General features: G+C 28.3%; 1 protein-coding gene and 1 non-coding gene across 2 annotated transcripts in view; one reads left to right on the forward strand and one right to left on the reverse strand.

Annotated features, from left to right (window-relative positions):
- The first annotated feature begins 1,392 nt into the window (after nt 1-1,392).
- TRNAI-AAU lies at nt 1,393-1,466 on the forward strand. The gene has a single exon. It is a non-coding gene; the product is annotated as a tRNA-Ile (tRNA).
- Nucleotides 1,467-9,751: 8,285 nt separating this feature from the next.
- The window catches only part of LOC100573750, a 92,974-nt gene continuing 76,394 nt past the window's right edge, over nt 9,752-26,331 (reverse strand). Inside the window, exons 3-4 of the mRNA XM_029486729.1 lie at nt 10,652-10,789; nt 9,752-10,513 (exon numbers count right to left, since the gene is read on the reverse strand). Coding sequence (XP_029342589.1) covers nt 10,350-10,513; nt 10,652-10,789 — 302 coding nt within the window. The 3' untranslated portion in view covers nt 9,752-10,349. The remainder of the gene's footprint in view (nt 10,514-10,651; nt 10,790-26,331) is intronic.

Raw genomic sequence — 26,331 nt, forward strand, 5'->3', positions numbered from 1 at the left:
TCTAAAGTATACTATTATATATCTATGATAGTACCACGGTTTTTTTGTTGATGTATAACGCGTTATAAGTACCTAATAGATATTATGATATGATTAATTTGGAATTTATTATAGGTACCTATTATAGGTCAATTTTTTTTAAATACTATAGACTATAATATAATATTATGTCTTATACCTAGACTGACATACCGTCTCCGCTCAGAATCGTTTTTCTTATACAAGATATTATATCATTGAATTCAAATTTAATGCCATCCATTATACAGTGACCCACTTGTAACCTACTGTACAGCAGAGCGAAATCCACTTACCCACCTTTTTTTTTTTTAAACTACATGTTTAGAAATAATAAAATACGATACAAAATAAATCATAATATCATCTTATTTGTCATAATAATATGAAATACCATACGATTGCCAACCGATCTTGAAGCTTCAATTCATGACTGGAGTTCGCTATCTAGTGACTAGTAATATATAGAAATCTGTGAAGTTAAAATTTAAAGCTTGAACCATAGAGAACCATCAATTAGTAGGTACTAGCTATATTGCATCATTACATCATATTAGATTGGTTTGAATGAGAAAATTCAAAATTATTAGTTGGTATGAAAATATATAATAAGTCTCGAGTCTCAACCACAAAATTATCTGTTAAATAATATTGTACCCATCATATAATTATTTATTACCTATATGTGTCATATTATTATAATACTGATACATTGTTAAGTCCTAAAAAATGCGTTCCTATGCGTAGGGTCACAGATCATATAAAACTAATTTAATATAGGTAATCTGTGGTAGAGCCGTAAAGATATTAGGTATCTTTGTAGAAATATAAAATAATTATGAATGTTAAGTTGGATATGTTATTATTCTGTGTCATTATATTGTATGGCATGCTGTAGACCGTATGTATGCAATACGAATCATTTTAACGTAAAATATTCAAGCAGAAACTGTTTTTAAATGAAACATTACATTGGTTCAAATATTATTAAACTTAGTAGGTATTAATGTATTATTATAGTAGATATTCCAGTATGGACACATTAATTAATAATAAATGGTAATTACTAATTTTTAGAGTTATGTTATAAATTATAATAGTACCTATACCTACTTATATTATATATTATAGGGTATATTATGCCTAATGCCTATACAATATTATAGTCATTAGGTAGTGTAAAATACTATAGTATCTTCGACACTATTAAAGCATTAAATGTAATAATAAAATAATGAAATGCCACGATATATTTTAGTCGTTATAATATAGAAAAATAAGTAATGTTTTATAAAAAGATTTTACAAATAAACAATAAAATATAACATTCAAATGTTAAGTTAAATAATATACATTTACTCTTCCACAGCATCTGGCCCATTAGCTCAGTTGGTTAGAGCGTCGTGCTAATAACGCGAAGGTCGTGGGTTCGATCCCCCCATGGGCCATCCAAATTTTTTGCTTTTTTTCTCAACGTGTTTTTTCATAAAATACACCGGTGAACTTTTTTTTATACTCATATTATATATTATATTATTCGTTATATTGAAGGGGCTTTAAAAAATTCTATGAAAACGTATTTATATTTTCAATAATATATTATTCAATAATAAATTTCTATATTTTAATTACTAAACTCAATAATTCAAATTAAAAAAAAAAAAATATCGCAAGTTTTAAATATTGAATATATTATTAATATAATATAATATTGAATGTATTGATAATACAATATGGAAAATCGAATCTTACATAAACTTAAATTTGTAAAATAGTAATAACTGTAATGTCACTCAGTAACTTGAAAATACGAAACTAAGTTTCAGTGTTTCACTAAAATTCACATTTGTAATAAATTTGTGCGTAACGTGCTGCGTTACTGACATGTGCGTTCACGTGCGGGTGCGCTCCGCTATTTATTTTATACACAGTCACTCACACTTATGATTACTTATCACGCAAACATTTACACGACCCACGTGTACATAAATAGAAAATTGCCTATATCTAACTCCTTCGTTAGAAACAGCCGGTACCCCTTAGTTGTATTATGAATTATTATTACATCGTTCATTTTTACAGATTTTAAAATTAATTAATTATTATTATTATTAATTATAATACCATTAAAATGCGTATTGAAATTTAAATATGAGCTTGAAAAATTATTAAAATCATAGATAATCACATAGATACAGAAGAGAACAAAATTCTTGGTTATTTCTTATACTATGAATAAAAATAATGTTGTCATTTTACAAAGATTGTATGCATTAATTGTACCTACTATGAATTTTAAATTAGTAGGTATATTATGTATAAACTTGAATTTATAAGTATTTAAATGGAAAATGGAAAATTTGTTTGTTATTAAATGTAAATCAATTATTAGTAAATACTAGATATAGAGATAAATGGGAATGGTCAAGTATTAATTACATATTACATATTTTATAACTTCGGGAAAACTACGACCCATGAATATTTATTTTAAGGATGGCCCTATTATATTTTAGATTAAAATCAATATTATATAGAATATTTTTTTTACCGGGTAGCTTAATAGGTAGAACCATTAGAACCATTATCTAAAAATAGCCAATTTTAATAATTCCAATTCAACCACCGCAATTGTTGTATATTATTATTTTTTGTTTTGGATACGAATAAAAATACTAATATCCTGCATCATACAGATCAGGATTACACGCTAAGAAACAACGACTAAGGCCCATAGAAAAGTTTTATTTTTTGTTGACACTTTATTTTTCAAGTACGGTTTGGGTTCTTAATTCCTATATGGAAATCCTCAACGAAATGTCAAACTTGTGCTCATATAATAAAATGTACACCACCAACGCATCTTGATTAAAATGGAAATTTCGTTGACGATTTAGATACCTAGCATAAATATTATTATTGAACAACTAATATTTAAATATACATGAAAAACAAAATATATTATATAATACTGTGGCGCGAGTTGTAATTTTTAGAAAAGTTTCGAATTTTAAGTAGGACAACTTTGACAAACTACAAATAAGGATTTGAAAAACAAACAGAATAAAATAATATCTTATATATTATAATATGTGTCTTGACGATGTTTCTTTTGGTGACCATCGTGAGAAAACAAAGACGATTTTATAATTTCTATTTTTATATTATTCTACGCGAATGATTTACTTATTTACTTATTTAAACTTGGAAAACTTTTTTTCATTTTTGATTGCGTATTTTATTTTACTTTTATTTTTATATATTATACACAGCTTACGTTGTTGTGTTTTATCAGAGAGAAAAAAATACGCGTCGAGCAATTGTTTGAATTGCGACCCATTCGTTTTACGAGCGAATTATAACATTAATATTAAAGTTTAGGTATCCTATCAGTAATTTAAGGTGTTATATATTACAATATAAATATGATGTGTATTTTTTTTTTTTTGTTTTCCAACGGATGAATCGTAGGAACTGCAGGTGACGTTTTACAGACCGGATATGATTTCGACAGTAATTATTATTAATATATGTACTGTTGTACCTATCTTTAAGTATAAAATATGACTATTTGAAACGAATGAAAATATTATATAGAACCACAGCAGTCGCGTTCGTCCCATCCGTCTTAAAAATTAATTCTATCTGTACCTATATATTTGGCTATATAATATGTGCCCATTGAATGTGTTGAAAACGAAATGTAAGATAATAAAAGGATTATATTACGCGCCATGCGACGTTCAACTTTTGATCTGATACTCATTATTATTTTTGCCTGACTTATGATTTCACACAAAAATGAAAAAAAAAATGTCTTGTCGCTCACGTTATATTATACAGGGTAAATCCTGATTCCTAATTCACCAAGCATGCTCACCAAAATGATTTCCTTAAATAATGAATCTAATCTAATTCTGACTTATGAAATGATTAAGCATACCTGCATACTTGAGGATGGTATTTTAAAATACATTTTTTGAACCATTTAAGGAGAGTGCTGTCGTGATACAGACTGTTGTGATTTTTCAGATTATAACCAACAACTTGTATTGTAAATTATTAAGTAAATTATGTTATTGAAAATGTCAATGTAATGACGTGTCTAAATGTTGATCTATAGTAGTTTCTGAGTTATTAAATCATACATAGGTACTAAGGATAATAGTGATAAAAAATGGTTCTATAAAACTATAAAAATATAGAATATTTAATCTATTACTGAAAATATGATACTCAGACAGTCAGACAATTTTTACAAAATATAAAATGTCGATTGATGGGAGATAAATATTATGAAATTATTGCTATAATTTTCAAATCATCGTAGTACCCATATTATCCTATATTATAGTTAAATAACTAAAACTATTTATTTGTTGGTTATTCCAATTTTAATTTAGATACATCAACGTTTTAAAAATCATCTATGTGTAGGAAAAATTGTGATTCCCATTCGAAAAAAAGAAGTTATGGTACCACCACAGAATTGTTAAATAAATAAATAAAATCTTAGTGCCTACTTGAAAATATAGTTCTTATAACTACACTTAAAAATTTAAAAAATCATCATTGAAGGAATTTAACATACTTAGGGCCAGTATTACAATCATCGGTATGATACTTAACCGGGGCGATTGTAAACTCGGCCCGAGGAAAAAAAATGTTCAAAAGGTCTATTGTAAACTCGGCCCCTGTTTTTTTCAGGTAAAAATAATTTAGGTGTAAACTGGGCCCGGGGTTTTTACAGTTAAAAATGATTGACGTGTAAACTCGGCCTGAATAAAAATATAATATGTATAATATTTTTGAGAACAATAATTTAGAGGACACCATGTGGTGGTGATAATCATTATCCTCCAAAAATTATTTTCTTATTTTTATTCATAGTATGAAGTTCATTATATAAATGTAGAATTCACTAAAATTGTGAACAAATTTAAGTAATATATTTCAGTATTAAAAAATATAAGTAAAATGTATCCATGTAAAATTATAAGTGTACAAAAGTGTACAAATATAATTAAAACTGTGCAATAGTTAATAATGTAAGGTTATAATATAAATCTATTTTTTTAAGTAAAAAGCCATGTGTTTGACGTACCTACTCACTCACCGATATATACACACCGATATACATAGGTACTATTCGTTAACAACAAATTTTTCCGTTTATTATATTTTATTGGTCAAAATAATTATCGGGCCCAGTTTACAACCGTCCTTTTTTATAATTTTAAATTTCCGGGCCGAGTTTACAATCGACCTATTTTATTACCTAAAATTTCCGGGCTGAGTTTACAACAAAAAAGGTAACCGCGGGCCCAGTTTACATTTGCCCACCACTGCTTCACCGGCTGATAACAGATTTTATTACCGGCCGAATTCGGCCGGTTAGGAGTCGGTTAAATTTAACGGGAGATGGTAATACTGGCCCTTAGGGTTAGCATACTATGTTAATCATCCTGAATAATGAATAATATAAGTATCTGAAAGTAATAATATATTTGAAATTTGAATGTAATCGAAGTAGAAAATTGTCGAATCCTCCAGATACGAAACATATTATAGAGAATCAACTGTTATGTTTATAAAATATCATTGGTAATATGTCCGTAATGCATACGCGATGATCATATTTTATTTAGCTAAAACTGAAAGACGAGTACCTACACTGTAAAGTGGATTATAATAATACATTAATATTATATGTGACGGTTATTCAACTTTGGACATTTTAAATAAAATTCACATGATGAGTGATACACGGCATGTTTGAATAATATAATAAAGTATGACAACATCTGCAAATACAGCAGACTGTACTTATGTTTGAAACACCTGACGTACTAAATAGATACTAATATCTATTATAACGCTTTCCGAAAGGTATACGATTTTATCTATTGCAAATATCTAAAACGTAATTTTAAATTTATCTGCACCTCTGTGAATTAATGATTTGACATAACTTCTGTTCGGCCGCAGCTATAGGTATAACAGAGTATTCCAAATCGATTAAATTTTATTGGTATACCAATACACTTATAATTGTTTTGAAATCAGCTCACAGACTACTAATTTATCAAATTATTTTAGTATTAAGAATCTATAATTATAGTTTATAGTTTATTCCAGTTCTCGTGCGTACCTCATATAATAATATCTGCTTTAATCGCATATATAGGTAGGTACAATGTACATACTATATGGGTTAATAATGATTAATGGTTTATGATTTATTCACCAAATATTCCATACACGGATACATTGGCCGAAGGGATGATGTCCATTCTTCAAATAAATATTCTCGAGCACTGGGAAAATAATCATTTCAGCTGTCACAAAAATACTCCTAATCTTAAAGAAAAATCTTCTGAGCCATATACCTACTCCATTTAGGAATGTCATCAGGCCAATCCGTCACGTCATATGCTTCTGTTACTTTTGGTCTTAAACCTAATAGTTAGCCTCAAAATCTTACGCGGAATTCATCAAAATGTCTTTCTTGCCTAAGACCTAACATATTGTATCATTAAATCCATTCCATAGCCGTATTTATAATACACATATTATTCCATAGTCAATAATAACCAATCATGTACTCCGAAAATTATTAATGTCTACCTCGTAGTATTTGTTATTATTATTTTAAAATCGCACACCTTATTGAATATCACTATGTATAATTACTAATAACTATTCATATTTTATAATTATTTAAAATTAACCAATTTGTGTAATATTGTAATCTTTTATTTTCCATAATTTTCGGTACCTATGTAATAACGGTTGGTTAAAAACTCAATTAAAAATAAATAAATAAAATATCGACCGAAAAATCGTTAATGATAATAAGCATTGTACCAACTGATTTCATGAAAACATAATATATTATTATTATTACCTATATATTATATTATTATAACAACATATTTTGGTTTTTATCTTGTTTAATAAATATATTATATTATATTTGTATTGAATATAGTCATATTACACAACATAATGATCGGAAGTGTTTTTTCTATGTATATATTTTTCTAATATATTTTTAAAACAATAGCACTCAGTTGTTGTTTACGCAAGCAGCTCGGGCGAAAATACGGATTTATTTTTTCATCAAGTACATTTATTTTTTACTTTTTCTAAGAAATTGTTCTAAGAATTTTTCTACGAGAAATATTCATAATTAAAAATATAACAATTTTTTTTTTTTTTATTAGTGTTGAAAGGATTTCGATGGCTGTTTATACGCTGTACGCCTGTAATAATTACGTCAGCGACATAATATTATATGCAACGCGTCAACGACTGCATGTTTACAATGCGCCAACAACACTTTTAATAATATGTACCGCATCATAATATTACGTAGGTTTTATGTTATGTGATTCACTTAACGTAAGAAACTTATTATTTGAATTAATTGGAAGTCGTTTTGAAATTTTTTTGTCATTAATATGGTTTTTTTTTAAAGTTCTGATAACGTAAATTTTAAATTTCATGTTCCAAATTGTATTATTACCAATATATTATTCGGAGAATATTAATATAAAAATCAAACTTTAAACGAGTAATAAGTATAGTATAGTTATAGGTATTTAAAGTTTAGATGATCGGATTAGTGGACCATAATTTTGCGGGGTATGTCACTCCACTCCACTTATCGAAACTTTTAATAATTTTAATTCTTATAATTCTCATCCAAAATTTGATATTTATATACATCAAACTATTCGAAAATAAATTTTGTTTTGTATTAAGGAATTATAATTTTACCTACCTAGTATCTATGCTGTTATTTAAAAAGTAAAACCTAATAACGATTTTTTTTTTAAAAATGTTGTTTTGTAACGGCTTAAAATTATTAAAACTTATTTTTTTAAAAAAAAATTATAATAGTTTTAAACAATGAGTGTCCATACGTATGAGTGTAGTGTATAGTGTATATAGTGTATATAGTGTATACGCCACTCATCCCAGTGGGATTATAAACATTTAGGGCGGTGTATTCAGAATTTTATATCCACTGGTCATGTTATAATATCATTGCAGCAAATCACGATATTAATTTTTAATTTCATATCTTGGTAATAATATGACACATTGATTGATCAAAACTATGAACACGCCAGTTATTATGACTGTTCGTCGCGGACATTACATATCGCCATATCGGTATAATGCCATAATGATATTATTTATAATATTATAGACCAACATCTATATAATTGTTTCTCGTGAACACATTCGTCAAAATTTCGTACTACACGCCTGCAGTTCACGGTTACATTATAATATTATGCTCAATTATAATACGCTATTAACACTGGCTGAACACTACTTACGGAAACAACAGATAATATGATAACAATAATTTTGACAGATTTATAAATAATTAAACGAAAAACGCTATTTGAATACACGACTTATAAGTTATGATTACAGACATATTATATCCGATTTAGATGATATTAGAATACGATTTCTAATCGGCCGTAAAGAGCCACTAAGCTTACCCTAACCTAACCTAAGCGATAATTTCAAAAATGTAATTTTTCAAGAAACAATAAAACAGCTTTCAACACTAAACTTGTCCATAGAGTAAAAAATAAAAAATATTAATTTTTTAAACATTAAAAATATGGCATGTATCATTCGCATTATATTATGATTCACGAGGAAACTATTGAACACAACAAAAATAAATTTACATAACATTTTGTGGGTCTGCATATCGACTTAATATATGAACCAGAAGACGAAAAGCAGTTAGTACACTTTTATTTGGAGTTACTGATAAAGTTCTTCCGATATAATTGGCATACTGTTATAATATGTATTTTAAAACTGAAGAAAAGAAGGAACTACAGATCACTTCTGCTTTTTGTTCTAGTATTTGGACCTACTGCTTATTTGCTTCTGCAGATATTAATGAATTTATGTGCATACCCCCTTCTTTCATATTACTACTTAATTTATCATCTGTTTGTATGAACTTGTAATTAAAAAACCCTTAATTTTTATTACGGGTATTGACAGACGTTTAAAATATCTATTGATATACACCAAATACTCAATTTTGATCAAAATGTAGTTACTGCTTAGTGGCTTACGACGGCCGTATTTCAGTTAATACCTGCAGCTGGGAGTCGGTAGACAGTAGTTTATTTTAATTTCATCTGTTGGTAAATATTATAAAATACAAGCGAGTACCTAAAATAAAATAGAATTTAGTTTTCAACATCATCTCTAGGTACGAGCCAACGTCATTATAGTATTTACTATGTCAAAAAAAGATGGATATAGTTAATATGATATATATAGTAAGTACTTAGTAGTTAGTATGTACACTATACATAATATAATATATTATACTGTATACATAGTATATTAATAAATAAAATGTATAAACTTGCCAAGTGAATTTTAAAAATGTATCTATTGCGATTGATAAAATATGTTATTACCATACAAACCCCATCAACATTAAACTCGATTTATAATAAGTGAATAATGTTATATGACATTACAATTAAAACTCAAGTATTTAATTTTTGCGGAGTGTAGAGTGTAGACACATATTATATTATGTGTATTAAAAGATATTAGATAACTACCTATAAAAGTATTAAAACATAAAAAATGTTATTTTATTGTTATTTAATGAGTTACGTACTTGCTCATCAAATTATAATATTAATTAACTTGATTAAAATAAAACTCAGCTTATATCGCTATATCGCTACTTTACTGTCAACTTAACATTGTAGTCAACATTATCAATTAGTTATGATCAGTGTATATTATAACAATAGTAAAGTACCAATTTGCACTTTCTCACTTTCATATAGTAGGTACATGTATTTACTTTAAGAGTACTCTAACTGAGATTAAAAAAACTAATTTTGGGGCTGGAAATTAAAAAAAAAATTGTTATAAAGGACATACAATATTATTTAACAAAATAATATATAATTTAGAGTAGACATGTTGAAGCATTGTTGCTGATGTGACGGAACTATAATTCACACCTTTTGAAAACGATATAAATAAAATATATTCGATCGTGGTTATAAAATGAGGTATTGTTACTATGAGAGAACCATCCCTCCCGTTATTGGACGAAATATTTTTTTTTTATTAATTGACCATGATATTTTGTTCAATAAAATGTAGTTTAGGTATACCACACTAATGTGTTTACAACTATAGAACAAAGACTAGACACTATAAAACCTAAAGGCGTGAAGAGTGTATATTTTAATGTACACTGAACGCGTTCCTTAAGATAATATAGTACCTAAATGCCTGACATAATGTTTGAATCACAAAATATCACTTACTTTTGGTTGTACTCTCAGCGTGATCAACAGTGAAAACGTGTTCGAGAAACCAACTGTGTCGAGAAGACTGAACCCATTTTCGCTACCGTTTAGCTTGCCGCCAACGGTGCGCACGCGGTCACCCGGCGCAATCAGTTCCATGACACCTGTATGCACGTTAAGTTTACTAAAATTATTATATCAAAATACAGTAAGACAATAATTATTGTTATTGTTGTTGAAGCGATTATCGAATCATAATGCAACTGAGTATGCAACATTGCAACTATTGCAGTAATAATTACCGTCGCACGGGAAATCGTTGCACTTTCGCATTTCCTTGTTGTGTCCTTGCCCGCACTTCAGACAACGTCGGTGCCGATACTGCAGGCCGGTGTCACATGACACGTTGCACGCCGACCAATCACTCCAGTCGCCCCATCCTACAATTTAATAAAAAAATAAAATAAAATAATTATAATATTATATAGATGTAAGCGACACGAACAACACGTATAGAATATTGCATGCGTCTAACGTTTTACGGAACGAAAATTTCCAAAAAAAGTTAAAAGTTGTCAAGGTAAAAATCAGTGTTTCCCGCTGAAGTAATCTCACTGTGGTATAATATACAAGTAGGTATACATATTATACAAACTAAATGAGTGTTTTTAATTTAATAAATTAATAACTTATTTATACCGTGTAAAATGACAATCGATATTCACTCCATTTTATAAGATATTTTATGGTATTTATGTTTAGTTATATTATGGTATAGCTATATTCCAAATATTTGTACATTTAACTTCCGTAGCAATAAAGCGATCGAAGAAATAATGTATACAATTATACTGAATACAAATTAATACATTTCAGAAGCTTAATACATATTATATTCTATTACCAATATGCAATTTCATTTAGTTTGATGAAAACGAAAAAGTCAATATAAAATGACTGTATTACTTAGTGTATTATGAAAACGTATTACGTTGTTATTGGAAAAAAAAATAATTTTGAAAATATACACATTTTTAATACAGTAACTTTCGAGACATTTTATTTGATATTATATTATATTATAAATAATTATAAAATCAAATTCACGATGAAAAATGGATTATATAACTTATGACGTATAATAATACGTTGAATGGTTCGTTGAGTTTTACTAATTATAATATTGGAATTTATTTCTAGTTATTAAGAATTATAATTATAGTTTTACTGGAAATTTATTAAAATATAAAATATTTAGTTTTGAGTTTTTGAGAAGGTTTGAAAACAAACCATTAAGTTGTATGTAATTTAACAAAAAAAATCGTGTTCACAAATAGCGAAAAATATTAGGAATTATCTTAAATAGGCAATTACAAAATATTAAAAAAAACTGCACTGTGGTTAGTTTAGAACACATGGTGAGAGCCGAGGGTATATGGGGATGGAGGAGTTGTGTCTTAAATAAATGATAAATTATTCGAAAAACTATTCGGAGCAGATCTCAGTTCACCAAACACAGTCAACATTTTTTCTAAAAACAAGTTATTATATTATACTTACATATTATAATATATGTATAATATAATTTATACTTTATTTATCGTAAACGTTCTTTGCTGTTATTCGCTATTTCCTCGAAAACCACTAAGGGAAAATTCAAAAAATAAAAAAAAATAATTTTAAGGTAAATGCCATATTTGTGTTCCATTTCCAATCTAGAAAAGTGCTTCATGGAACTTTTTGAGCTTTTTTACTACCCCAAAAAGTGTTTTCAGAAAAAAACCAGTAGGTAAAAAGAAGAAGAAAAAACACATCTTTCTAAATCTAATATTTCTCTCAGCTCTCCTTAGAACAAGTTATACTAATATCTTAAACATTTTATGTATACTGCAGAAATATTGCTATGTTTTGTTGTTTACGACTTAAAGATCCATGCGAATTTAATGTCGTGTATACTTTCGACGTTAATGTCTTTATATAATAACAGTAATGTTGTACACGTAAAATCAGATTAGCAAAGGATTTAACGGTGAATAAAAATAAATTTTAGAGGTACTCGCAGAGATGGTTGGATACAAGCCAATAAGACGTATAATTTTGTAATATCATTTCGTATAGATAAGATAAGCAAAATAGTTTACAAGACGATTCGACCATAATAAACTTAGTAAATAAATTTCCCACAAAATTGAATATCCATCGAGTAATTAAATTTCAAATAAATAGATAATACACGAGAGTACCTATTTAGTATTAATTTCATAATAAATCGATACATTTGTATACTTATTTACTTTTTTATTTTTATTCTTATATTATACCACCCTGAAGTGCTATTATTGAATAGCTTCTTCAATCAAGCCAACCATGACCTATTATGTATTCCTCTACTGTGCGTATAATAAATATTTTTTATACATTTTGTACAAAAAATATAAATATGACAAAAAAAAAATTCTTATACTATACAATTATTATGCAGTGCTATTATACTCAGCTAAATAAATGCTTTCGGAATTAACATTTTTTTTTTTTTTTTTATGTCAATATCGAGAACATTTACTGGGTATCTCGTTATAACAGACTTGCATAATAATATTATCATGTTATTTTTATATTAATAATTGTATAGATACAAATAGGTTTTATTATTTATAATTGTAACAGTTTAATGGTAAAACGGCGTCCTGATTAGATAATCAACTACACTGCCACTGTGATAAATTAACTGCAGATAAATGTTGATAGTGAAGATATTATTTATTTTCATTTTGGTAAAGTCGTGGTCTAATAATAAAAAAAAATCATTATTTATAAAATAATTGTATTAAAACGTTTTATATCCTTATCCATTGATTGCGCCGAATTCGATCAACTGAAAGTCGTGTTTATCGTAGGTTTTTATATAGCGACTATCTACTATACGGAGTAGACTATTTGAACTTATTTTGGTGTCTTTCGACACCACCGCCACTGACACTTGACTGCGGTTACTGTGATTTCGATTTCACGGTCCTTGCCATTTAGCTGCCATAGAGGGTTTTCATTTCAAATAACTGATGACCACCCTGGTGAACACCCGTTAAACAACCACGCCCCCCCCCCCCCCACCACGGATCAGTTTTAGATCAAACCAACTCTTTACAAACACTTTTCACAAATCGGATCGATAGAATGCATGTTTGCCGTCATCGTTACCGGTAATGTGAAAGACGAACAATTTTAAAGATAAATTATTAAACGTCCATAAGACGTACACAGTAACAGTAATTCCTCGTTATCCATGGAGGCTACGTTCTAGGAAAATTTCTTGGATATCATATTATGATTGGTGATCATTAATCGTACATAATATTATGTCGTAATGCGTTTATCTCCAAAGGCATAGTCCATAATATGTAACCATGAAACAAAAATTATCCAAGACAAATTACAGTGGTCATATTGTAATGATTTTAGTTGTTATGTTTTAATATTGGAATTATAATGAGTTATTAATTCATAGGGACCTACTATATAATAATATAATATTATTATTTATATGAAATACTACGTATTTGGCTGAATAATTGCGATCAAATAGGCAGCACAAACATTACGAAAGAATGAATAATACAATGTTAATGCTTTGTACGTCATTCAACCGCATTATGTGATACAAATCATACATAATATACCATAGTGTATCAGCACAAAAAGGTGGATTACTGTGTCTCTTTTCAATATTGTTTCATTAATACATTATGCGAATTCGTGAAAAGTGAGTGGCACACATATTTTGGAAATAGTATAAAATAATCTCACACAGCATTTGGGAAATGATAATGTTTTGAAAATATTTTGGAGTGCTTGAGTAACGAATATTTGACTAATAATATTGTATAAATATTTTATTCTCATAAAATAATAAAATATTGCACAAAAATGTTGACTTAATATTTTTATAATGTTTCCTTGAAAATATTTTTAAAAAGTGAACTTCTTGGCCAAAAAATATAAATAAAATATTTCCTTATTATTTACACAACTTTTTCAAATATTTTGACAACTATATTGTATTCCTGAAAATATTTATACCATAGTTGGGAAATATTAAAATGCTGTGTGGGATGATTACCTATAGCAATTATATGACACTGCGACTGCACAAAATAAAATATTGTATTATCGACGGATAGGTACTTTAGTATAACCGTATTATCAGCCCAAGCAACAGGTGGAGCAATTTGAGTTCATTGAGTCTATGATTTTTTTTTTCAAACCGAACCTAAAAGTATTATGAAAGGTTAAACCTTTTTTTTTTTTGTTTTGTATACGCGTACCACAATAGTGGACGTATATACAACATAATATTATACTATAACCTTTGATATTGTGTAACGAAAATCCAGAAATTATGCGAAAATAATATTAGCTATATACATTTATATACTACACCGATACTTATCGTCTTTCGTGCACAACGGCGAACTCGTACTTATTATAACACCGGCTTTGTATAATATGAAATGTTGAAGGATTTAATCTCATCCTTCTTCGTTATTAGGAAGGATTATAATATTATATATCTTTTTGAGTAATTCACCGAGTATATCCAGGTTGTAATTGTTCGTTATTGAACATTATTTTATTTAATCTTTGCTCTCGTACACAATTAATATACTTACTCGAATCGAATATTATGATAATGCTTTACTTATGAAATACAAATTATAATACTTGCATTATAGTAAATAAAATAATGACCCTAATTTTTCTCGTTTTCAAACAATAATAATAACCGTTTCTCGATTATAATATATATAGATTTGCAAGCAAGTGCCCACTCATAAATACGTCTGAGCGATTCGTTTGGTTTAAGCTTTAAACGCAGAACAGACGAGATAAAATTTTGGGTATGAATAAAAATAACGTTAAACGTAACCTGCTGCCGGTCTAAACGATTGTTCGTGGAATGACCGGGGAATAAATAGAAACGGTAAGAAATCATTTTTAGGGTCTGTATGCATTTAAGACAATAATGTACGTAACATGATGGTATATGGCGAACGAGGCAGAGTCATCAGTTTTCCCACAGTGCACATTTCATCCGGAAAAATATATGTTATTTAGGCACGTTTTGTTCGGAACAGTTTTGGACTGTTATGTACATTTCACGGTAATCCTACGCGCATCTTGCGCATACGTTATGTATAAGTACTTAGAAAAACAAACGTGGTACTTGTGGGTTCGTTTTTCGAGGTCATGGACAGTCATGGACATAACACGTTTTGTGAGGCAAGAGTCTATCCCCCCTACACTTGAGTGGAGGATGATAGGGACATTTTATTTTTACATCAGTACAAGAAACCTATAATACGTTAACTCAGGAGTAGGCACTAAATGGTTAAATTGCAATAATTACACAAATCAATAAAATAAAAGTATATTAAAGTAGGAGGATCGGTGTTCGTGTTTGAATTGAGCTAGTTGGGATCATAAATGTCCCTTCACTTTCCTCCTCCCACCAATACTTTTTGTTCTTGGATCCGTAACTGATCAAATAGTGGTCCTAAACGAATAAATTACAATCGAATGGACAAAATCAAACACCTCCGGCCAGTCCACACTCCACACTCAATACTACTCTTAAACTGTCCGAGTATATAAACGACGAACAAATGAATAATTGTTTGTATTAACATTATTAAAATGTATAAATGTATAATGCATGAAAAGCAAAAAGTTTTAACCGTCGCAAACCGCAACTTGACTGTAACTTAACGATTCGGCTTTACGATCTTGACATCACCTGTTATTAATCGACAAATTTACCTAAGCTTAGATCAAACTTGGGCCTGGAATAGGTACTATAATTTGTATTGTCACGAGTAGGATTTAAACCAGATAAATGTGTTGTCTACGAATATAACGGTTACATAGTTCGATCAACTCGTATCATCTCTTGAATAGGTTTAAATCTTTGTCTAAAGACTCCGCCAACGTTGCAATACGTTAGCCGATATAGTGTTGCTCAGTGAAATTTTCGAGTCCAATATTTCACATATCATGCAGTACGAACAACCCGATAAGGCATTCATAGGTATCGATTGTAATTAACTGTCGTAGTTATAAATAAAATATCCTCTTTGCCAAGTCATTTGTCTCATTGCTGACTAATAACTGAAAAGACGTTAAGAATTTAAATTCGTCTTGATAAAAAATTATCACTGATGTGAACTTATTACATTGTATACTCATATTTTTTTTCGGATAATGCCTATATTTGTAGATCGCGAAGTCGATTAATAATTTATTCGTTAGTATAATTCAGTAATATTATTTATAGGTAAAATATATATTATACAATATTTATCTAAATATTTATTTAAATAATATTATCTCTACCCTTTTACTGCTACTCGTATATGGTGAGTGTGTGTGTTTGTATATGTATATGGCACAAATGTCATAGATTATAATACCGGAACGATTATATGATTATAAAATACAAGTTGGTTTAGGAGGAACATTGTGTTGTGTGATTTGTTACTTCAATTATTATGATGGAATAAAATTACAGTGTTCTAAAATGGCTTTGCAGTCGTTAAAATGCACACAAGCACTATCTGCTCGATATACTTCTTCTGCAAATCCCCAGGACGAATTATTAATAATCGCATTCTATAGTATTTATTTATACAATAATTCAAACGGAAATGTACAAATAGAACACGATAAGTCAGAGAAAAGGTTATTATTATAATGCATGGGTTTTACAAAAAGTTTGTTTTAATTTATCATTAATAAAGTTTGCCATTTTAACAGTGTTTAAATAAATTACTTATTACAGTAACTTATTATTAAAATCTGTACTCCAGCGTAAGCCGTAATACGGTAAACTATTAATGTCTTACCGGTAAGTTATTTTCTATACTATCTATGTATATAAAGTTCAACCTAAATGTATGTTATTTGTAATTTATTATAAATATCGAAAACTTTAGAAAGTAAATATATTTAAATTATGTAAATTGTTAATATATAATAATTTTACACGGATATTACGAATTACCTATTAACATACATATCTATAGTGAGACAAAATCTGATATGTCCTGATAAGACCAAATACCTACCATAAATAATATATTATACAGACATTAAATAGTTTAAAAACTATACATTATTTTATGATATCTGTGGATTTGATAAATGCAATTTAATTTGTCAGTAAATATTACTAATGAATAAAATTACAGTAGGTAATATAAAATATATTTATAAATAATATAGGCATATTATGATTGAACAAAAAAAAAAAAACAAATCTTATAATAATACCTAACCTAACCAGAGAACTGTATGAGTATAAATTTACATAAATGTTAAACAAGTGTCCGCAGATTGTACAGTTAAAATTATGAGAAGGAAAAATTGAAAAAATCTAATAAATTTAAGATAAATCCGCTTTCTGACTATGAAAAAGTGAAATACATAATCACACTGTTGTACAGCGTACGTAATGATATGCTCGTTGCCCATATTTATAATATTAATATTATATTTATGTATAACATCATATTATATATTATCCGTCTATCTATACTATTATATAAAATGGTAAGGGTTTTCTTAGACCTCAGAGAAAACTACTGAACCGATTTGGCTGAAATTTTTTACTGTTATACTTGACAGTCTGCTGGAGGTCATAGTACCACTTTTGTTTAGAAAAATCCACCAGAAAAGTAGGAAATATGGATGTCAAAAATACAACAGTGGCGCAATCTGTCCAGAAAAAAATAAACTAAATAATAAAAAATGAAAAATAAAGTTTATTGTTGCAGATTAAAATAATAATAGTGTATTATAATATATTGGTTGCTATTGGTTAATCGGGCATGTTTGTTGATTTGAGTTATTATTTTTCGTGAATTACGTGTATTACGAGCATAATTTGTGCTTACTTTTTGATTATTCTTATGAGTTAAATTTCGGGTAAGTGGCTAGTTCATCATCATGCCGAGAGCGCCAAGAGCACGCATTGGAAGAAGAACTGCCAATGCAACTCGATTGTATAACAGAAAGCAACAATATAACACACCAGAACGTCCTCAAATACATGCACAAGAGCAACGTAACGCTTTGAGTACGAAATCAGCGTTTAATTATCAATCCGAGATTGATTATTTAAATATTAAAGCGCTTCAAATAGGACCAATGATTATATTATGTCCTAAGTGCCATGCAAAAAAATGGAAAGATGAAACCAATGGACTTTGCTGTGCTGACGGTAAAGTTGTTTTACAACAATTTGGGGATCTTCCAGAATTAATTAAAAGTTTAATTGATAATGAAATTTTCACTCTCTATCAAAAAATTTCTTTGATAATTCTAGACGGTATAATACTCTGTTTTAAATGACATCGTTTGGAGAAAACGAAATAGCTGAAGGGAACTTCATGCCCACTTTTAAAATTCAGGGTCAAGTGCATCATTTAATATAGGTAGTTTATTACCCGAAATTGGAAATAATGCTAAATTTTTACAAATATATTTTATATCAGAGTCGGATCAAATATCTATTCAAACAAATATGATTCCAAATTTAATTTTATTTATCAACAATAAATTATTTCTTTTTTATCTGTATTTATTTTTAATAAAAATATATTTATCATTTATAAAGCTAGAAAAATTAATGTAATTATTTATATATTGTATTTATCTGTATTTATTAAAGGAGTTCGCTTACAAACACACGTACAGTAGAATTATATATATGAAGATGTAAGTATGTGTATATAAGTTTGAGTCGTATATATTTGGTACATTTAACGGGTAACGAAAAACACGGGATAAGCTAGTACTATTATATAAAATTGTAAGGGATTTTCTACAACCGTGCTAACCGAGAAAACTACTGAACCGATTTGGCTGATTCTTTTTTTGTTGTATTCGTAATTGTCAGGACAAGGTTCTTATGAAAGAACATTTTAGGAAAATCCACCAGAAAAGTAGGAAATATGGATGTCAAAAATACAGCAGTGGCGCCATCTGTCCAGGAAAAAATAAACTATAAAATAAAAAATTTAGTTTATTGTTGTAGATTAAAATAATAATAGTGTATTATAATGGTTGCTATTGGTTAATCAGACATGTTTGTTGATTTGTATTACTATTTTTCGTCAATATATATATAATATATATATGTATGTATAAATGAATGTTTATGTGTAGATTAGACCTCTGAGAAGAAGTTAGATTAATTTTAAAAGGGTAAAATTTGGTTTCTTCTTATTCATCGGATTTTAGTACGGTTAGCTTAGTTTGGATTTTGTATTAGTTGGTTATATTAATCAATTCAATTAAGTAAAAAGTAAAAAGGACTAACTTGGTATAACTTTGATACTCTAGAGCTAAATCATACACTTACGTACAAACAGCACGGGGTCCGCGATCTACCGCAGGTAGATTGCCTACCTGATTATATACTGCTGCGAATCAGAATTTTTATTCTGGGCAACGGAAAAGTTAAAATAAGTTTTTAACACCATACACCGAATATTAAATAACAAATTTAACAAAGTTTAAGTCATATATAGTTGGTACATTTAACGGGAACGAAGTGCATGGGGTTAGCTTTTTTTAATAAAAATATATTTATCATTAATAGCGCAAGAAACATTTCAATACGTTTTCATTAACCATTTTTATATTTACTCGCCGATCACATTAAACGATAAAATTTAAATAAATAATTATACATCTCATCGTCCGGGAGCAAAATAAACAACCAACCACGGGCGAAGCTGTGACGGGTCGACTAGTAATATATATAGATAAGAATCTAACTTGATTTTGGAGACGAAGGAAACCGGTTTGTTTGTTTATTTATTATTATTATTATTATTATTAATCATTTATTTATTTGTTTGGACTTACATTTTTCCATTTGAAATATATATTATTCATTGAATAAATAATTTATTGTTACATTTTTTCTACCCTATCTCTATTCTATAATAAAAAGAATAAAATTTACCACTCCAGTGGTTGAATTCAAAATGTAGGATATATAATTTTCAGAAATTAGCAATAACAATTACTATAATATGTTATTATATTATATTATAAGTATAGCCAAAAAATAGTAATATGTTTTTATTGTTTTTAAATTAAATTTTAAAAAATAATTTTTTTCGGAGGAAGGTCGGGCAGCTAGTATACCTATAATATTATTATACACAATTATAGACATAATGTTATGATTATAATATTTACATCACATTGATTTGAACATTTAACTTTTCATTGATTTTGATAATCCTCAATTACTTTTACTTTTACGTTCATATAAATATAGCTATTGGTAATGTACATAAATAAAAAAGTTACTTTTTACGCAACGTGGATACTGGAAACAGTATATTGTAATTTGAGTATTGTAATCGCAGTTTTATAAAAAATAATATATCACTTGATAAGTCTACTATATAATTTATCGATTGAAAAAATATCTTTACAAAGACATATAATATCTAATATCAACAGAAGTATATAATTCATGTTAGTCCGATCATGGAGAATAATGTGTGTTCGTGGTAAATGTATTTGTATTTGGTAGTACAATCAGGTTCAATTATATAGGTACCTACAGCGTTGTACATGATATCTTGTTCATATACTGTGGACAATTTTCAAATATTTAACCTTTTTCATATAATATGATTTCTCAAACCCACATTGCAGCCGTGGGCCGACGGAAACCCACCACCAGTCATCGCTGTGTTATGATATGCTAATGAAATTCATTTCCGATAATATTTGCGAATATTGTCCCCGACTACTTCAATAATAACAACAGTTATTTCTGCATAAAGGGACTACATTATATTATAAGCCATGTTACAATAGACACAACACATGGTAGTATTATAATATAGTTGCATAAATTTGGCACATCAATACGTAGGTATAGACATATAGCGCGTATTATTATAATGTATATACCTACAATGTTTATAAATTTACAAGTTATCCGTATCGTGAAATTGTGGCTACACTAAACGACATTATATTATACACTGTATAATATGTGTAATAGGAAAAAATGTATCTTCAACTACGTTCTTATAGGTGTACAGCTCTATTACATTTAACGACAGAAGCGCCAAGGACGTTGCTATTATTTGGGTTGTTTTTATTCGACGTTTAACTCGCTAAACTGAATAACCGAGATCCAGTAATAAATATACGTATGCTATGTTAAACATGTTTCACAAAAAATTGTTGGACGTTCACTCTACTTGTCTGCTGCACCGAAGTATTCCGTATACTCACTAATCACTATATAGTATAATATATCCTCAATGTACATAACATATCACTATCCAGCAGGGCTCTCATTACTTTATCGGATTATCCTCAACGTGGAAAATATATTACCATAAAAAGTATTCCTACATCGTTATCGTGAGATATTTATGTATTATATATTTTATCGATGCGAAATTGAACGAAATAATTTTGCTGATAATATTCCGTTTACATTACAAGTCAGACCAGCATCGCTTCTAAGGGTAAGTCGATAAACTAAACAGCCCTGCAGCTGCATAATGTTAGGATATGTGATTACACCGAGTGGTAAGAACACCGAGTTTAGTGCACATAAATTAAACGGAATACTTCGGAGTAGAGGAGTTGAACGGCCGTTAGATTTGCAGGTATGGTTATTTATATAGGTATACGACATTTCGTAAGATAAGAAATCCGCGTAAACGACCACCAAAATATTATATAATACACGCCGGTTTGGTGTTTAACGTTTGTCATAAATAATTTATAATAATAATTTATAAATAATTTATAATTATTATAGTCAGAACTCAATACTAGAAACATACACCCCATGACATATCAAAGGACGTTTAGACTCTATATAAAACGAGTGGAGAAAGGTCAAGATAATATTATTGTGTACGTAATTGTATTTTAGATACCATTTAATCGTATCATATAAAGTTTTATACATTATTTTAACGTTTTTACTGCAACTCATAAATTGCATTTCAAATTCTTAATGTAATAATTTTCACAATACTTTGATTTATCTAATACAATTATTGTTAGTATTGAAAAGTTATCTAACTATGAATGTATAAAGTTTTGATAAGACAACCCGTATAGCGGAGAAGTATAGTCGTAGTGTGCGTAAACTATAATAACTATTAGCAGTACTCGAAGATAAATTGATAACATTTGAAATGGTCTACGACTTCCTCTGTTTAAAGTTGAACGTTATTTATTGCTTATTAGAAAACGGAAAATTTGATACAGTCAATACTCAATAAGCATCACTTTAATTTAAAAACATTAAAAACGTTTAATATCAAGTCCATATGAAAATATTCGAAATTATATATGTGTCTGTTAGAGTAAGAATAATGTTTTGTAAATATCCTAAAAAGTAAAAACAAACACTATTATAACAAATATGAATTTTTTTTTTAATGTTAAGTGTAAGCCATATTCCAAAACACGTAAGACTGATTTTAAGATAGACACAAAAATATCAATCACAATAAAACGTTGAGTAATGAGTGGTTAATATGAGAAACAAAAAATAGCCATTGCAACCACTCCATTGACCATTGCCAGTACAATAATAATATTATTAATGTAATACGAAATACGCACGGTATATCGATTCGAACTCAAACGTTTGGCGTTTCAAAGTCGGCATATTATTATTATTTATTCAATTTTGGTTTATCCACTTAATTATACGTCCCAAATCGCCCTCCAGCGTAAAGTATCGCGATGCTGAGTGAGAACAGGTGGACCATCTCGACCACCACCACCACTCAGCCAATGGAATGCTGGCTCCGGGAAATATATTGTGTATAACACGAAATCCTGGTAACCGTGGTCCAAAAACACGACTCCGGTACCTTATAATATTATATATCAACGTCAACGACACTGCATAATACATGCCATAAATTATATTTATTATATTGTATTGTCATGATAGTTGTGCGTACCCTTATTACAGTAATAATGAATACACGCCTGTCTATGTCACTGTAACTCCGGTAGTAACGGCAGTAACGACAAATTCGAGGTCGATACGTTTAAGATTATTCGAAAAATTAGGTTGAGAATCGTCTGTAATTGCCTTCTTACGTGGTAGGCGATTTTTACCCACCGGTAAAAAATAACTATGGCCAAGAAAATCCGTCGATAGCTGGCAAGACGAAGGGCGGAAAACTCATTTTTTTTTATTATTATTATTTGACGATAAGCCGTTATCATCCGTTTTGATTGTAATATGTATACGAGTAAATATTCTTCTAGTCGTATAGAATTCTAAAATGTACGTTGTGGTTGTTGAGCGGGCCATAATGTTTAGGTGAACATAAAATATCGATGAAACGGAAAAATAATTTATTTCAAACAAGTTATTGGGTTATGGGTATCGTGGTTATGATGGTTTCAATCGAGGTTTCAATAGATATTATTTTCATTTTATCGGTTCGCTTTAAATAAATATACATTAATAAAAACAAAATGTACAAAATCAACTTTGAAAAGTACTATAAAAGATTAAACAAAGGGATTACACTATACCTATATAATATATTTATGAAGTATAATAACTTTATTTGATGTTTTATTAACACGAAAGCATTATTATCGAATATCGACGCATAATAATAATATACTCGTCGAGAAAAGACGATTAACTTTATATCTGTTCAATTAAAAATCATTGTATTTTATTTTAAGTGTTTTTGAATATTAATTTATCTTCTTTTTCGTTGTACTTATACTAACGATGCGATTATAATTGCTTACGCGTACTATGGAATATATAATTAATCGATAAAAATTGTTTACCACCGCACACAATTAACATTATAAAACAAGAATATACAAAAAATGTCAGTCAAAAAAAATTAATTAGTAGATAAAACGTTTTTTAGCAGTTGAATATGGATACCACCAAAATGCATTTTAAGCAATTTAACTAATCGAGGAATGTTTTGAGACATTTAAATAGTGTACAAACACACTTCAAATCATTTTTGGTCAGTTTCTGATCGTTTATATATTATTTTGTTAGATCAATAAAAATCATTACCTACATCTGAGGAGGACTTCATAAATAAATACTTATCGAAAGTAAACTTCGTTATTTAAGGGCTTTCTTCAAAATAGATTTTTTTTTAATCAGACTTAATTCAAACAAGACTCAACTATATTAAATTATCTTATCTTAACTTGTAAATATAAACTTTTCTTTAAATATAATTATTTTTAAAACAAATTGTGTAACGAATGAATTAAAAATTAATCACTCTTCATTTTAATCACCTAAAGTGGGTCTTATCAAAAGTCTCATTTTTATTTATTTTTTCCAATTGAAAAATATGTATATATCTTTATTTTAAGACTACCAACATTTTCTCCATGTAATATTTAAAGGTATAATAATAGTTTATAGTTTTATATACGTATTGACATGCACAACTTTTTTAAATTTAACTTATGGTTTATTTGTGTTGTTAGCAAAAAAATCCTACGTTTTTCATTATTCTATTACCGTTTATAAACAATATTAAAACTTTTAAAACATTCTTCATAAGATCTGTAATAAATACACATTCTGTTGACATTAAATATTTTTTTCAAAATAAAAATAGAACAGGGATATAATAAGTTAAAATCAATGCTAAAATATATTGTTAAGTTATAGGTGAGGTTTTTTGAGATTAGAAGTATTATTAAAATAAATACATTCCAGTCGAATAAAAAATTAGACGGTATAATGATGGGTCGTAAATATTTATGAATAACTGACCTATTTTTTTGTTATAAAAATTGTATTAAGAATGTATTTTCCACTTATGTATTTGGTTTCAAGCTACTGTTGTTCATATTTATTTTCTATATTGATAGATCACGTTGAACATATATATATCGGTTATAAATTAAATGGAATATAGTGGGAAATATTAATTATTACCGATTTTTTTCTAAAAATGAACTGCCTAGGTAGGTATAATTATTATAACATAATAATATTAATAGTGAGAAATATTGTTTATCTGATACAATGTCGATTTTAAATTTAAAAATACTTTTTTTTGTTTAGTCAACTGTAAAAACTGTAAAAAAAAAAAAAAATGTCCATTTTTTGTAACGCGAATTAGTTTCATTATTTATAATTATTTAGATAATTAAAAATTATTTTTATTTTCACACCTAATGAACGTTGTTAATTCGTTAATGTAAAATATTAGTTTATTCCTCAGATTATATAGAGGTTATTTGAAGCTATGACTGGGTCAACGTAAGAGGTGAAAATAGCTTTGTCGCCAAAGTACTCTTCTACACAATATGTGATCGGGGTAGTGTGTTGGTCAGTTGAGAACATATTAAATAGAACTGGTGATAATATTGCTCCTTAAGGAACTCCAATGAGAAATGGTGATAGAGTAGACTGTACAATTTTAGTCACATACTCTTCTACTCACGTAGCGAAGTGTCGATTGTCGAGGTATAATGTTGAGAACATAAAGTAAGGGGATGGAATTATGACTTTTAGCTTAAATAGGAGGCAAAAGCTTGAACGACTTCCAAAAAAATTGTAGGGAGTACATTTTTTTTCGAACGACAAAGATACTACATATATCATCAATACTCTTAGTGAATGTTCTTATGATGGATAGTCGAATGGAAGTTACGGAATTCAAATTGGGATTCGAGTTTAGGTTACATTAACTGTAAATTTGTGGTTCCTCTATATGTTTGTATACGTATTTGTTTAAGAATAGTGTACGAATACAGTTAAAACTCTCTGTAGTCACTGTGAAAAATAGGTAATTATTATCAGTGTAGTTTCTAGATTTGAATCGTTCTGTAAACTTACAACAATGATACTATAATGACATTAAATTGATATTTGGTTAACAATAAAATGATTTTAAACGAAACT

Source organism: Acyrthosiphon pisum, chromosome A1 (assembly GCF_005508785.2).
Source record: "Acyrthosiphon pisum isolate AL4f chromosome A1, pea_aphid_22Mar2018_4r6ur, whole genome shotgun sequence".
NCBI lineage: Eukaryota > Metazoa > Arthropoda > Insecta > Hemiptera > Aphididae > Acyrthosiphon > Acyrthosiphon pisum.